Source organism: Melanotaenia boesemani, chromosome 7 (genome assembly GCF_017639745.1).
Source record: "Melanotaenia boesemani isolate fMelBoe1 chromosome 7, fMelBoe1.pri, whole genome shotgun sequence".
Lineage (NCBI taxonomy): Eukaryota > Metazoa > Chordata > Actinopteri > Atheriniformes > Melanotaeniidae > Melanotaenia > Melanotaenia boesemani.
This window is the reverse complement of record NC_055688.1, coordinates 15292410-15306276: the sequence shown is the minus strand read 5'-3', so window position 1 is coordinate 15306276 and position 13867 is coordinate 15292410. Positions and strand designations below refer to the sequence as shown.

General features: G+C 37.6%; 2 protein-coding genes across 3 annotated transcripts; one reads left to right on the top strand and one right to left on the bottom strand.

Moving 5' to 3' along the window:
- Positions 1–371: 371 nt before the first annotated feature.
- Positions 372–4810, bottom strand: gar1 (GAR1 homolog, ribonucleoprotein). Its single transcript, XM_041989425.1, has 7 exons — positions 4720–4810; positions 4252–4416; positions 1678–1832; positions 1494–1553; positions 1292–1409; positions 950–1114; positions 372–851 (listed from the first exon to the last, which is right to left on the bottom strand). The coding sequence occupies exons 2-7, from the start codon at positions 4400–4402 to the stop codon at positions 841–843; spliced, it is 660 nt and encodes a 219-aa protein (XP_041845359.1). The 5' UTR covers positions 4403–4416; positions 4720–4810; the 3' UTR covers positions 372–840.
- On the top strand, positions 4735–10545 carry LOC121642648 (alcohol dehydrogenase class-3-like). 2 transcript variants are annotated; one of them, XM_041989420.1, is made up of 10 exons: positions 4735–4848; positions 4992–5027; positions 5182–5283; positions 5460–5610; positions 5731–5818; positions 5915–6134; positions 7107–7367; positions 7620–7752; positions 8276–8414; positions 10308–10545. In XM_041989420.1, the coding sequence occupies exons 1-10, from the start codon at positions 4804–4806 to the stop codon at positions 10372–10374; spliced, it is 1242 nt and encodes a 413-aa protein (XP_041845354.1). In that variant the 5' UTR covers positions 4735–4803; the 3' UTR covers positions 10375–10545. The 2 variants fall into 2 exon arrangements, with proteins under 2 accessions (XP_041845354.1, XP_041845355.1); XM_041989421.1 differs by lacking the exon at positions 4735–4848 and adding an exon at positions 4883–4919.
- The last annotated feature ends 3322 nt before the right edge of the window (positions 10546–13867 follow it).

Here is a 13867-nt window from a genome sequence, read left to right as displayed (position 1 = left end):
AAATTATAATCCGTGATGTCCTCATACAAATATCTAAAAACAAACACTCCCCAAAAAGGCTGTTTTCAGGTACAAATATATATATAAAGCTTAAATCTAACCTTCCTCATCTAAAGTTCTCAAAATCTCAAACTGTTTCTTGCAAGGTGGAAACTATTGAAACTAACTGTAACGTCACAAAACCATCTCATAGGTTTGACGTAGAAGAAACTTTTGTAGATGAACATCTAAACACCTTTTGACTGTAATCACTTAATTTTCTGTTTGATGTATACTTGTTCTCACTTCTGTTCCAGATAAAAACATATAAAGGCATACTTAAGTACTCAATTTTGAAATGTCTAGTCTAAAAAAATAAAGACATCCACAGCTACAAAGGACCTTTTAATCAAGGCATTTTAAAAAATAACATTTAGCTGGAGATTTTACAGACTGAGCAATAAAATGTTTTCAGCCAACATTGAATAGTCTGATTTTCCACAAGTGAAGTAATCACTGCATGGAAGTTTGAGAATGTGTTTTTCTAAATCTTAATCAAAACATCTGTCAAAAAACTAACACAATCAACAACGAATGGCATGTCAGCTCATATGAATCCAACAAAACAGGCAGAAAAAGGTTCCTTCTGTTATACACAATGCAATATGAACCTTTTAAATAAGTCATTACAACCAATCATTCATCCAAAGCTGGTAGAAAAAATACAACTAAATTCCCACAAGCTCATCAAATAGAGGCAATGTTTGCATGAGTCCCTCTGTCCAGAATCTGATGAGTGTAGTCTTTTAGTCTGAGAAGGTGATGACAAGGACAAGATGATCACACCAAGCCAGATGTTGATCATCTTCCCCCTAAAAGCAGAGAAAAACACAATAGTCATTAGAGACAAACCACCTGTCTTCACTTAAAACACGAGAAGATCAAATCTGATCACAGACAACAAGCCAACCTCTGAATCCACGCCCACCGCCTCCTCCTCCTCCTCTTCCTCTGAAGCCTCCTCCACCACGTCCGCCTCCAAATCCTCCGCCCCGTCCGCCTCCAAATCCTCCACCCCGTCCGCCTCCAAATCCTCCACCCCGTCCGCCTCCGCCTCTGCCGCCTCGAAAACCGCCTGATATAAAACAAAGCAAAATGAAACAGGTAAGTCATTGCTTCCATTTGAAGTGTAAACAAAAGAAATCTAAGGTGTAATTCAAAAGTTCCCAAAAGGGGGAAAAAAGAGGCTCCATCAGTGTTCACATACACATTTAAACCGAAGTACCTAAACTCAGAACCCCTCCCCCCTTACCTCCACGACCACCACCACCTCTCCCTCCTCCTCTGCCTCCTCTGGGCGGCCCCTTTTCTCCTGGTGGCCTCGGCAGAAATCGTTGCAATGGGAGAAGCTTCATTGGGTCTATATAAAACTGAAAGAGAAGGTGCGTAGTACATATTTAGTAAAGCAAAAGTATCTATTCAGTGCCTGAAAATGTGTTTGTTTTTGCCTGTACCTTCTGTAACTTCTTGAATGAAGACGCCTTCATGTTTTCAGAGAGTTTTACTGAAAAATACTGCAGGAAGAAGTTAAAGTGCATCACAATTCTGTTTGGCAACAATGACGCTGAACCCACCACAGTTTTCAATCTCATGTTGTCTGCGTTTTAGCGACTAGGATGATTAGTACTTTAAGGATACAAAGTCCCGCAGCTGACCGAATATTTCGTCCACTTTCCCGATCTGCTCCTTGTTTTCCAAATACACTGGGGCATTGAAGTAGGGAACTTTGTTTTCTTCCGTTGTACACTTACACACAATTTCATCTTCACATGGATGCATGAATTCTCCTAGTGCTGCAGACAGGACAGACAATGAAACACATCAAGATTAGAAACCTGTTTTTGCTCAATCTAATAAACTTAAACACAAAACAATAAATTCATGCTGTTGGGGAAAACAATGACAGTGCTGAAAAATTAAAGTAGCTTCTAACAAATTAGGAAACAAAAACACCACAATCGTGTGCAATAGTGCTGTTTTTTCCTCTCCGAAACCTCAGAGAACCTCTGAAATTACCAAGTTTGCATATCATACCACACTTTAGTAAACATTAACACCGACCGGGTAATCTTGTAAAAGAAAAACTGTGACACTTTGTTGTTTTCCAGCCGGTGGAAACGTCATTAACCCCTTAAAAAATCCACAAATATAAAATATTACAGAATTTTAATGGCACTGTTTAACAAGCATGTTTATAAAGTACTTGGTTTTGTCACGTTTCTACTATAGTTTAAAAAAAAAAAAAAGTACTCTTCTGAGCTTGGTTGCTGAGTTGCCACCGTCTTCTGTGCAATGAATTCTGGGAGAAAATTGGGACAATGCTCGGCACACTACAATGACTTATGTAGCCAACGAATTCACACTTCGAAGTGTGCAGACCCTGAATTGGGACATACATTATGTACACCCAAAAATATTCAAATGTATGAATATGTGCACACACCTGTTCCTGCACGTCTTTCCTTGATACATCCCAACTGAATTGGAATCCACCCATTAAATCCATTTATAAATATGCAAATGAAAATAAATACATGGCATACGTTTACCTTAAGCCCAAATAACAATAGGAGAGCTATGTAACAGAATAACTAATGTGTTTGAAACAAGTGGAGGAATGCTCAAATAGTCTACACAAGCTTGTAGCATGTTGAAGAAAGGTGGGTGGGCCTTCCCAGCATGCTTTGCTTGTGTTAAGTATCCTAACAGAGTTTAAATGTGCTCAGATTTACTAAAATGTAACGGTTTTGCAGATACAGTGCAGTAATCTGTGTTAGTCAGTTTTAGTTGGCTTGGTTTGATTGCAGACAGTTTTTGTGTTAAGCAGAACCTTTACTCGGAGGGTAACTAGAGTTAGACCGTCTTTAATCTTCTGCTGTCATTCATAGCATGATTGCCCGTTAAAAACACACAACGATCTTATACTGTGGAACAGACCACCTGCACATATGTAATCCTTATGATGAACGATGCAGTTTTATTTCATTTGATGATCTATCTTCTGTTGATAATGCTACAGCAAGGAGCTGTGAAGTGGGAACCAGTGCTGTTTATGATTTATTAAAAACAAAGATACAGACTACTGTGGGTCGTAACCAATGGCAATGAAAAACTAATAAAAAGAAAAGCCAAAACTGCTGCAAGCCGCCAACAATCATCTCTCCGGAATTTTATTTGGGTGTAATATCTGTAGAAAAAATGTAGGTTGAATGTGGTTTAGTTTTGTTGATCGGGTGTTAATCATCAGAGCTAAGTCCATTTTGACTTCAGGAAGTTCACAGTAACACATTTCGGTGTATAAATGAGCATTTCAGTCTCTTATAGGCTGTCACTTTCAAAAGGACAAGAGTTACGCACATTCTCATGGCAAGTCAGAAATTTGCGTGGTGATGTGCACAGACCCATGCAAAGTTTAAAACAAAAAATAAATAAATCCCGACCTGTATGTGGACAGAAACTTTTATATGCATGTACATGAGATGAGGCCCCAGGCCTCACTCAGAACAGGCAATCCACAGATGCACTTCTAGCTTCTGTTTTCAGTTCAATTTTATAAAAATGCCCAGTGTTACAATATTTTAAATTAAATAGTGAACTTCAATTAAAAAAGCTTACTTTAAATGAAATGTAATCATGTAGTGCTTCTAATCTGGTCCACCATGTTAGAAGCTTTTTAAACCACGAGCCAGTCTGGAATTTTAAGATGTTGCAGTTGCGACTATTAATGCAAATCCAGCCAATCCTTGTGATTTCTGCACATCCTTACAGTTTTGTCAACTGCGTCCAGAGTAGTCCTTCACCTTACCTGATCTACATATGTCATCAGCTTTAGCTCAGGGTCTCTGGTCATTAAACTTATTAACACGCAATTGTGTGCGGAAGAAATGTGTTGCATTTGCCATCTAAAATTGCAGTGATGCACAATGCATGACACTTTCCTGGTGTTTGCGGAGGGGCTTAGTTAAACTGGTTGCATCTCATACAGACACTACAGCTCATCTAAGCAGCCCTAGATTAATTTAACCAAGTTATGCTATATACAGAGGTACCCACCTCCACTAGTAAAAACAGAACTTTACCAAGCAAAAGAAGAGGAAACTGTGATACAGCAACTCCAGCGCTCTGGTAGGAGACTCGTTCGTACCGCGTTTACCTCCTCGCGATGCATCAACCTTTTCAACCATTTTTTCGCTTTTGATTTAATGAACTTACCAACAACATGCTCTGGGGGACCGAAGTCTTGTTGTCTGAAGCCACCTCTTCCACCACCCCGTCCAAATCCTCCACCACCTCTGCCTCCTCCACCTCGCTGAAAACCTCCACCTCTTCCACCTCCTCGCCCACCTCCTCCTCTGAACGACATTCTACTCAAAATCTCTGCAATATAGTGTCAAGAAAACACAAGGCCATTGTGAAAGACGGGGATTTATAGCTCAGTATTCACTTATTGATATAAAGCTCTGTCATACAGCGAGAAGTTAGTTCCACTCCACGAGTTAGCAGGCTTTTAAAGTACAACATACATTCTTGCTAACGAGTGAGCTACATAAATGTTTTCAAAAGTCTAAATTCTGGCAACTTTTAATAGAAGAAGCCAAACAGATCTTTACACATCTCAAAATATCAACACAAAAACGTCCGTAAGTCATTAATAAAACACCAAAGCAAAAAGAATCTTACAAATTTCAATGAGCTAGCGGCACTATTTAACCAGTCGAAGCTTCTTGCAATGACAACACGTGTTGACCACGGGCTGCCGTAAAGATGTCCCACTGTGTCGGGAAGTGTCGTAAATTCTCATCTCCACTGGTAACATATTTAAAGACGTAACGGGTTATCCAGAAACAGCATAACTTAGCAGACTGCTGTGACGATTATCAGAAAGACAAAACGTTGACTTAGCGTGATTTTGTCGTTTATGCAGATGTAAATAGTGTTTTGTCCAATTGCAGGTTAATTCTCACTCAATGATGGCAACAATAGGTCGGGTAAGAAAATAATGTTAATGATAATATGAACTTATTTCTGAAATTATAATCTTCATTGTCGAGTTCTTTTTTTTTAAAACCAAATGCCTGCCTTTCAGACGCCTAAACTTTTTTTTTTTTTTTTTTTTTTTTGATTGTGTGTGTCTGTGTTTAGGTGATCAGGTGCAAAGCAGCTGTTGCTTGGGAGCCGAGGAAGCCTCTATCTATTGAAGAAGTGGAAGTTGCCCCTCCCAAGGCCCATGAAGTCCGCATCAAGGTTAACGGCACACCCAAAATTATAGCATTTAGTTGTATACAAATGATGTGACTGTGTTGAAACAACTGCGTGCAATTTTTACATATAACATATGGTACAACAACAGGAAATATAAAAAAACAATCACTTCCTTCTGATCACCATCCACTTCCTGAAACTGTACATGTTTTGCATAGGTTGTTGCTACAGGTGTGTGCCACACAGACTGGGAATACCTGTATGAAACTGGAAAAGGGATGACTTTCAGGCCGTTTCCGTTAGTTCTTGGCCATGAGGCAGCAGGGATAGTTGAGAGTGTTGGCCCAGAAGTCACCAAATTCTCTCCCGGTATTTTATACAAATCACAACAAAGTCACAAACAAGGCAACCTGTTGCTGGCTTTTTTAGTCAAATTCTTTTCCTTGTTTTATAAAACTGCCAGAATTGTGTTTTTTGTTTTGTTCTTAGGGGATAAAGTCATTCCTCTTTTTTTGCCATATTGTGGAGAGTGTGTGCGTTGTCGAAGCAACAAAACTAATCTCTGCAGAAAAAACTGGTGATTTCATTGTCACATGTTTACACACACACAGTCACACTTATTGTTGTTGCTTTTCATGGTCTTTAACTACACACTGTCTTATGCGGCTTGTAGGGCAAATACTCAAGTGGGCATATTGGCAGATGGTACAAGCAGGATTTCTTGCAAGGGGCAGCAGGTCTACCAGTTCCTTGGTGTCAGCTCTTTCTGTCAGTATACTGTGGTTCCTGATACTTCTCTTGCTAAAATAAGATCTGATGCACCTTTGGACAAAGTCTGTCTGTTTGGCTGTGGAGTCTCCACTGGTTATGGTGCTGCTGTTAAAACAGGCAAGGTAAGAGGATTCAAATCTGCTGGTTTTACTTACTATTTCTATATCATCATCACCAATTAATAATAACACTTATCATTATAATAAGAAATATTTGGTTTAGACAGTTTTATGTGGCTGGGTTGTAGTTATTAGAATATTCCTCTAGATGGCAGCAGATACAAGCTTTACATTAGGTGATAGGATCAAAATTAATTTAATTTCTAGGCATTTATTCATATTTACACTTAAATGTTATGTATTAGTAAAAAGTATAAATAAAGTATAAAAATTTTATGTCTTGTATGTATTTTTCTGTTTATGTATTTTTGTCATTTTTATGTACTTTCTATGTTTCCTCGTTCTGTTTATATATTTTATTTATCTCTTTTTTTGTGTTTGTCTTTTTCCATTTTGCATTTGCTGTTTTTCTTTGGTTTTTGCTTGAAGTCAGTCAGGTTTCAATATTAGCATTTCACTTCTGTTGCATGACAAGTTTACATAATCTGTGTTTTTTTTCCAGCTTAACCACTCACCAAAAGCTGTCTCTGAACACATTTTAAGAAGTGAAATAAGTAAAAACATCCTGCTTGCACTGAGGAAGTAGCATTCAAAGGCTCAAACTTCTTTTAGAGATTTCCTGTTTTTCTCTGGCATTTCATAAACTATGGTTATATTTTTTGTACTTTTATGTTGTAAATGTTAAAAACCAGCACAACCTTTTAAAACAGCTTTGCAAATTCAACATCAGTCTGTCAATTTAGTGTCAAAGTCATGTTTGCTTTAAATGGAAAGGAAAAAAAACTACATTAGAAGTGAAATGATGTGTAGTAATGAACCCATAATAAATGTGTATGCATATATGAATATCAGTTTTATTTATAGTTATCTCAGGACAGTTTATAGCAAGGTTGGATTAAAATATGCACTTAAAATGCTGTGTATGATTGGGCGATCCTTATAACTTTTGATTGACCAACGTGTTGAAAACTCCAGGTTGAAAAAGATTCCTCGTGTGCCGTTTTTGGGCTCGGAGCAGTAGGGCTGGCTGCCATCATGGGCTGCAAGGTTGCCATGGCAAAAAGGATCATCGGGGTTGATATCAATTCTGACAAGTTTGAGAAAGCCAGGGAGTTTGGAGCCACTGACTGTGTCAACCCAAGAGAACATAGCAAGTCTATCCAGCAGGTTCTGGTGGAGATGACGGAAGGAGGGGTCGATTACGCTCTGGAATGTGTTGGAAGTCCAGCTATCATGGTGGGTACCTCTAACTCTTTTAAAATGACATTTGAGTATTTTAGTGCACATTGAGGACTTTGTCACAGAATAAGTCCTAAATGCAGCACATAGTAGGTTCAGACATAAATTCTTCCAAAGCAAAAAGTCACACAGTAACATAATTTTGTGAGTGAATTATTTACTGGGTTTATGATTTTTTAATATATATATATATATATATATATATATATAAAGGAAATTCAAATGAAATATTTAATCATGTTGTTTTAGAGTGCTGCGTTTGAGTCCACAACAGAGGCTTCAGGTACCTGTGTCATTGCTGGGTGGACAGAGACAGAATCAATGGACGTCAAGGTGATAAAGATGCTGATGGGGCGCACCTTGAAGGGGACGTATTTTGGAGGTGCGCTTAAAAGAAGATACTAGCCACAGTGGTTTGCATGAAAAATGTCCTTCGGCAATGCATCAACATTTCATAGAGGTTGCTGTGAGTCAGAATCTGAATGATTGTGAAAAATGATATTTTTTCCTGTGCCAGGAGTGTGTTTGCCACTGTGTTGTATCACCTTTTGTTTGACTTGATTTTGCGCTGTACAGTTTTAATTGCAGCTTTCAGAAGCATTCCACAACTCAGCTGTGTCTTTTAGCATAATATCACCCATGGGCCAGAGCATCATCCCCATTCAGTGCCTGTTATCAGGATTCTGAACTCTCATTTTGAGGTTTAGAATATGAAATAGTCTAATTCTTTATGTAGAATGTTAAGAAACATTATTCTAAATTTGTTGATGTATTTGCCTTTGCTGCCCTTTGTGGCGAATCCCCTCTGAAAGACTCATCCTGTCTGAGATGCTCTTCTTATACCCAGTCATGAATCATACCTGTTGCTTATTGACCAACCTTAACCTTGTTATTCTTTTCTAAAGGCTGGAAGAGTGTGATAGATGTTCCTAATCTGGTGGATGACTACATGAACAGCAAGTTGAAGCTGGATGAGTTTATCACTCACAACCTCCTGCTCGATGAAATCAATGTGGCCTTTGACCTTCTGAAATCTGGTGAAGGGTATATTCATTCATTCATTCATTCATTCACTTTGAATTCCTTTTTATTTCTCATACATAAAATGTTATTTGGGACAAGATGTGGTTGCCTGCAAAGTTAAGCCTGGTACACACAAGGATTTTCTAAATCTGAAGAGATTTTTTTTATCTGTTCAAGACCCCACAAATGAAGATAAAAAATCAGGCATTTAACAGTTTTTATCGTACTGTGGGTGTGTGTTGCGATAATCTCAGCACAGAATAACGCACACATAACGATTCTGTCCCGCAGCTGATCTAGAATCCAGTCCTCCGAGCTGGAAATCTTGTGCGATCAAACATGATCTAACAAAAACGACAAAAGACGACGAAACATAGCAACAACCAGAAAAACGAAGAGGAAGAACCATGACAACAACTGGAAAACACAACACCCAGCATGGCAGAGGACATACATGATGAAGTAATGATGGTGGTCTTGCGACTACTGTAAACAGAAAAATCTAGAACAGAAAAAATAACAGACTGGAGACAGCGTGAACATGGACTTTATTTTCTTCCTTGCTCCCCAGTCAGCTCGCTTTCAGATTGGCTAGATTCCGTTCCACGTCACCATCCACAGAGTAACAATTCAGGAGTTGTCGGCTTTCCTCACACACGTATTTGGTTGTAAATATTAAATATGTTTGATATTTGCGATTATCAGCCACTTCCCTTTTCAGGGCCTATTGTCAAGACAAATTCACTCTTAACACACATCAGACCACAGGATTATCTTATAAGACAGGGGTCTGGACTTCCCACAATGGCTCTTAATATTTGGCTAAAAATGCTAAAGAACTAACTAATGCATTTAAATATAAATAGAGATATAATGTAAACAAATGCAGGTTTTTAGAAGGTTTTTATTTTTTTCATGGAATATTTGCATTGAATTTTCACAACATAATAACACTGAAATCACCAGTAATTATTCCTTTATATATTTTTCTTGTTATTAGGTTGAAAAATAGGGGCTTTTATTTCCCCACAAATCATTTTCCACAAATATCTACATATTTACTTGTTTGTAAATGTTTTTTTCCTTATTTTAAAACCTAAAAACAGAAATAAAAATGTGGTATTTCCAAAATGAGAACAAATTTCCTATTGTATATATTTATAAAAAATTATAAGTTGTCTTCTCTCAAAAGGTCTCGTAACATTTTCGGCTCTAAACGAGTTTTATTTAGTGGGCTGAGGGAAAAAACGGCTCTTTGGACTGGAAATGTTGCCGACCCCTGTTATAGAATAATCTGATAAGACTTAAGATAATCAAGTGTTTGCCATCCTTGATCAGGAAGGGAGAAAATCGGGACAAAAACAGCCCGTTAATCTTTATGTGAGCGCGCCGCTTTAGTTGTTACAATGACATTGTATGTTTGTAAGTAAAATCTTGACAAAGTTCTACTCGCTAATCCTTTATCTCTTTATTGTAACACTTTGATAATCTGCACCAAAAAGGCCTATTTGATTGTACATATCAGCAGATTCAATATTCGAAAAAGGTGAATATGTGGAATTAATAGTTAGGAAAATATCGAGGATTTTACCAACTGCACTTTTTTCACAAATATCAAAGTTGATGTATATGGCATGTATAATTCACTTTTATCCACTGTCTTATCGCCCTTACAGCTTGATCTAACACAGAAGCTCAAAAGGGAGACAAATGCAAATGTCAATCATTTCCCCTGCATTTTATTTCTTAACTGACTGTTGATTACTTGTCTCAAACATTTCCACAGAACCTAAAAATAACCGCAATGCTGAATGCTAGGTTAAAAAAAAATCTATTGCTTCTATTTAATATTAGGTGAGGAGGGGACTGTGACTTCAGTCATTCTGGTAACTGGTCTTTTGTTTTTCTTCTTAGCATCCGTACTGTGATCAGGCTGCAAGACTCTGAAGAGGACAAGGAACCAACGACGACTACTAAATAAGATATGCCACTGCTCTTTTTCATGCAGTTAGTGAGAAAAACCTGAAATATTTAATCTGCTTTGCTCTGTAGTAAATTACAACATTTGCCACTAGATGGCAGTCTTATCCTGCATAAACCAGTTTGTTATTGTCATAAGCATCATACCTTTATTAAAACAGTTTTCAATTTGCATCTTAGTTTAATTTGAGTTTTACTTTTTTTATTTAATGAAGTTTTGATGAAAACTTTCACTGCTCATCTTGGATGTAACTCATAAATATGCAGCATCTGCAGTAACATCAAGGCAAATTCTCTCTACATCTGTCATGCTTGGCAGCTACATTGACTGTGATTCCTATCTAGACCATTTTGTATTAAAGATGGGCTAAAACAGAGACCAAATGACAGAATCTGCCATCAGCCTTGGTGGAATATCTGCTTCATGTGGTCAGGCTTACCAGATTTCGTCCTTGGTAATATTATATATTGATTTAAAAAGGAGTCGCCCAGAAGGGCTAGAATAACAGTTGTGGGCTGTCAAGACAGAAGACAAAAGGTTGTTTGGGGAATGCCTCTTGGTGAAGAACCGAAATAGCTGTCGAAGGAATTTGTTTTATTGAAGCTCTGTTCAGATCAAATGAATACTCCTGGCAGTTACCCTGGTTTTCCATCTTTTTTTTAAATGGAAAATAAATTGGTATTCCTCCTCTTAGTTTGGTCTCCTCTGCCTGTGCCATCAATCTTCTACCTGAAACTCTGAAAGTAAAGAAGGCTTTTGAAAGCAAAATTGTGCAGATAATGGAGCAATAGAAGGAGATGTGAGATCAAAAGAAGGAAGAAGACAAGTCTTGACAGGTGGTCATGCGACTGAGCACCATAGTCTGTAAATGTTGGACGTGCTCACAGATTTATAAGGCTTTCTTGGGGACATATGTCTGAATGTCTGCCTCGTCTATGGGAAATCTATCCAAAGTGACAACCATAAGTCTCCTACCTTTTTTTCTCTCTTTCCTTTTTGATCCCTGTAGTCTCTGGAATTGTCACAGCATTCTGCAACTGATACAGGGAGGACAGGCTGCATGAATTACAGCCACAGTATTGCATGCATTTTTAAAAGTCTTAATTGCACATCTTGTCACTTTTCACATTCATCTGTGCAGCTTTTCTTCAGACATCTTTTAGAGATGATGGTAACGGGAGTCAGATAGTGACAGAAAGACTGATGTTTGGATATCATGCTTATTTCACATATTTTGTTTTGACTATCTTAACTTCACTGTGACGGAGACTTCGCTAAATAATTGACAAGGGAAAGGCTATATGAGGTAAATGCCATCACACACATATAAATAGGTTTAGAAAAAATGTCAAAGTGCTGCCTTGCCTCTCAAAATATTTAGAAAGGGATCAGAGGATTTCCTCTTATTTATTAAACCTTATTCCTCTGTAACCATCAGATAATAATATATTAGGTATGATTTGAACACAAAAAGCTGGTAGTGCTTTGATTTAACTGTTTTTATCTTAGCTGCATGTTACTGTATGTCACATGGTAGTGGAAATCATTGAAAATGCTTGACTTTAAATGTGTAGAACAGAAAAGTGTCTGATTGTTTTTCTTCCGTGTAGACACAGCCGAGGCAGTGGAGTAGCAACAGGCACTACCTGTGTGCAATCCCTGGAAATGTTTGCACCTTTTCCTTCAGAGACATAACAGAAGGCAAAATTTTTATCGTTTGTTTTTCAAAGAGCACTCACTCATTTCCCATTATTTTTTTAATCTATTCTGAGTCCTCAAAAGAGTTTAAAATGACCAAAAAGCAAAAATGGACATTTCTTTTCTTCTGTTTTGTGTCAACTGACATTGATTTGTGTATATTTAATTCAAAAAGGCTCAGAGAGCCTTCCTAAAAGACTAATATTATCATGTCTTTGACATTTTCAATAAAGAATATATTGAAATTGATGATTTTATCGGCAGCTTTCACAGGATGCCAAATAACCAAAGACAGGTTACGCTTTCTAAAAAAAATTAAACAGTTTCGCTTGTCACCTTTTTTTGTAGTTTGCAGGTACAAAATATAATTTGGTTTTTAATTCCACAATAGTATCGGATTTCGTGTTGCCAAGAAGTGAAGTTATCATTTTTAATGAGTATGTAGTTTAATAATAATTCAGTTTCTTTAATTTCTTTTCTTTTTATTGTTATTTATTAGTCAGTGGATGGCAGAGTTCGGAATTTCCACTCAAGTGGCTAATGTGCGAGTATACCAAACCACCCATGGAAATACTAGAACACAACTGAATAGTTGTTCAACCGCTATGCACGTTGTGGTTTTAGCAATGAATTCTCCTTCTTTTCTGTAAGCTCACATGCAATTTCAGACCCCAAAAGTCAGACTATTCTGTGAATTAGAAGCTGCTCTGGTAAAATAAATAACAGCTGTATTCCATTTAGCTGCATTTGTTTCAGAGTCCTGCTTTTGCTCATGGCGTGAATTTGTCAAGTAAAAATAAAAAGTCTTAAATTACTGGTGGATTTGGGGACACTGAATATTTTTTATTGAATAATATTCTTATTTTCGTTTGCAAACTTGTTCCTCTACATGTGTGAAATCAAATGAATGTGGCTAAAAACTTAATATGTCCATCTGTGTGTGAAACAAGTTAATAGAAATCACACCTAAAGAAACATAGACAGAGGTACAGATATATTTTATAGCCCCACAGCTTCGGAAGACGGCCCTCTTAAGTCACTAAAGACTACCAATGTGAGGCCTCTGTTTTATCAGCAAATCCTGCCCATTATACGCCTAATGCCAGTGACATCCCTGGTCTTTCCCTGACATGGTTAGCTTCAGCCGCTGTGTAAGTGGAATATACTCAGCTTTACTTGAGGACAGCACAACACAGCACTTACACTTAGTGTCCTGGAAGAAAAACTGGTTTTCGCCCATCAGTGCACTGTGCAGTGACACATCTGAAACAGCAGGGTGTGTTGTTTTCAAGTGAAGGCCTATTTTAGGTATTTCTAGAACTTCTAGATTGTTGCCAAGTTGCTTTATTATACCTAATAAAGCATGGGAACTAGCAAAAATAAAGATGTGTTGGTGCTTCTCATTCACCTTGAATATAAAATTCAGACACCTTTATGTAAGGTGAAACCTCTAACCCTGATAATGACTGTATCATGCTATTCTCATTGAGCCATTCAAGATCATGTGTTTTGTATTTTGTAACCTGTCAATTGTGGCAGCGTTTTATAGTTGAGTTGCAACAGAAACAGACACCAAAGAGGAGGGATTACGCAGACCACACATAGTTATTACCAAAGAGACACACAAACACACACTCACATAAAGAGATATATTCGTGACAGGTCTAAGCTTTTGTTGTCTTTTTGTCTGACAGTAGCAGTAAAGTAGTAATTGAAAGATTAGTTGTAAGGTGCTATCATGGCACTCCCTTGTTTGATCCCTCCCATATTGGTCAGACAGCACAATTACCAACAG

What these genes read in the sequence shown, in the direction of transcription:
- gar1 (XM_041989425.1), bottom strand. Translation starts at nt 4,402, where the DNA reads ATGTCGTTCAGAGGAGGAGGTGGGCGAGGAGGTGGAAGAGGTGGAGGT. An exon ending in TCCCCCAGAGCATGTTGTTG is followed by an intron (nt 1,833 to 4,251) that starts GTAAGTTCATTA and finishes TCCTGTCTGCAG; the next exon opens with CACTAGGAGAATTCATGCAT. An exon ending in AGGTGGTGGTGGTCGTGGAG is followed by an intron (nt 1,115 to 1,291) that starts GTAAGGGGGGAG and finishes GTTTTATATCAG; the next exon opens with GCGGTTTTCGAGGCGGCAGA.
- LOC121642648 (XM_041989420.1), top strand. Translation starts at nt 4,804, where the DNA reads ATGTCCCACTGTGTCGGGAAGTGTCGTAAATTCTCATCTCCACTG. An exon ending in CCCATGAAGTCCGCATCAAG is followed by an intron (nt 5,284 to 5,459) that starts GTTAACGGCACA and finishes TGTTTTGCATAG; the next exon opens with GTTGTTGCTACAGGTGTGTG. An exon ending in CTTCTGAAATCTGGTGAAGG is followed by an intron (nt 8,415 to 10,307) that starts GTATATTCATTC and finishes TTTTCTTCTTAG; the next exon opens with CATCCGTACTGTGATCAGGC.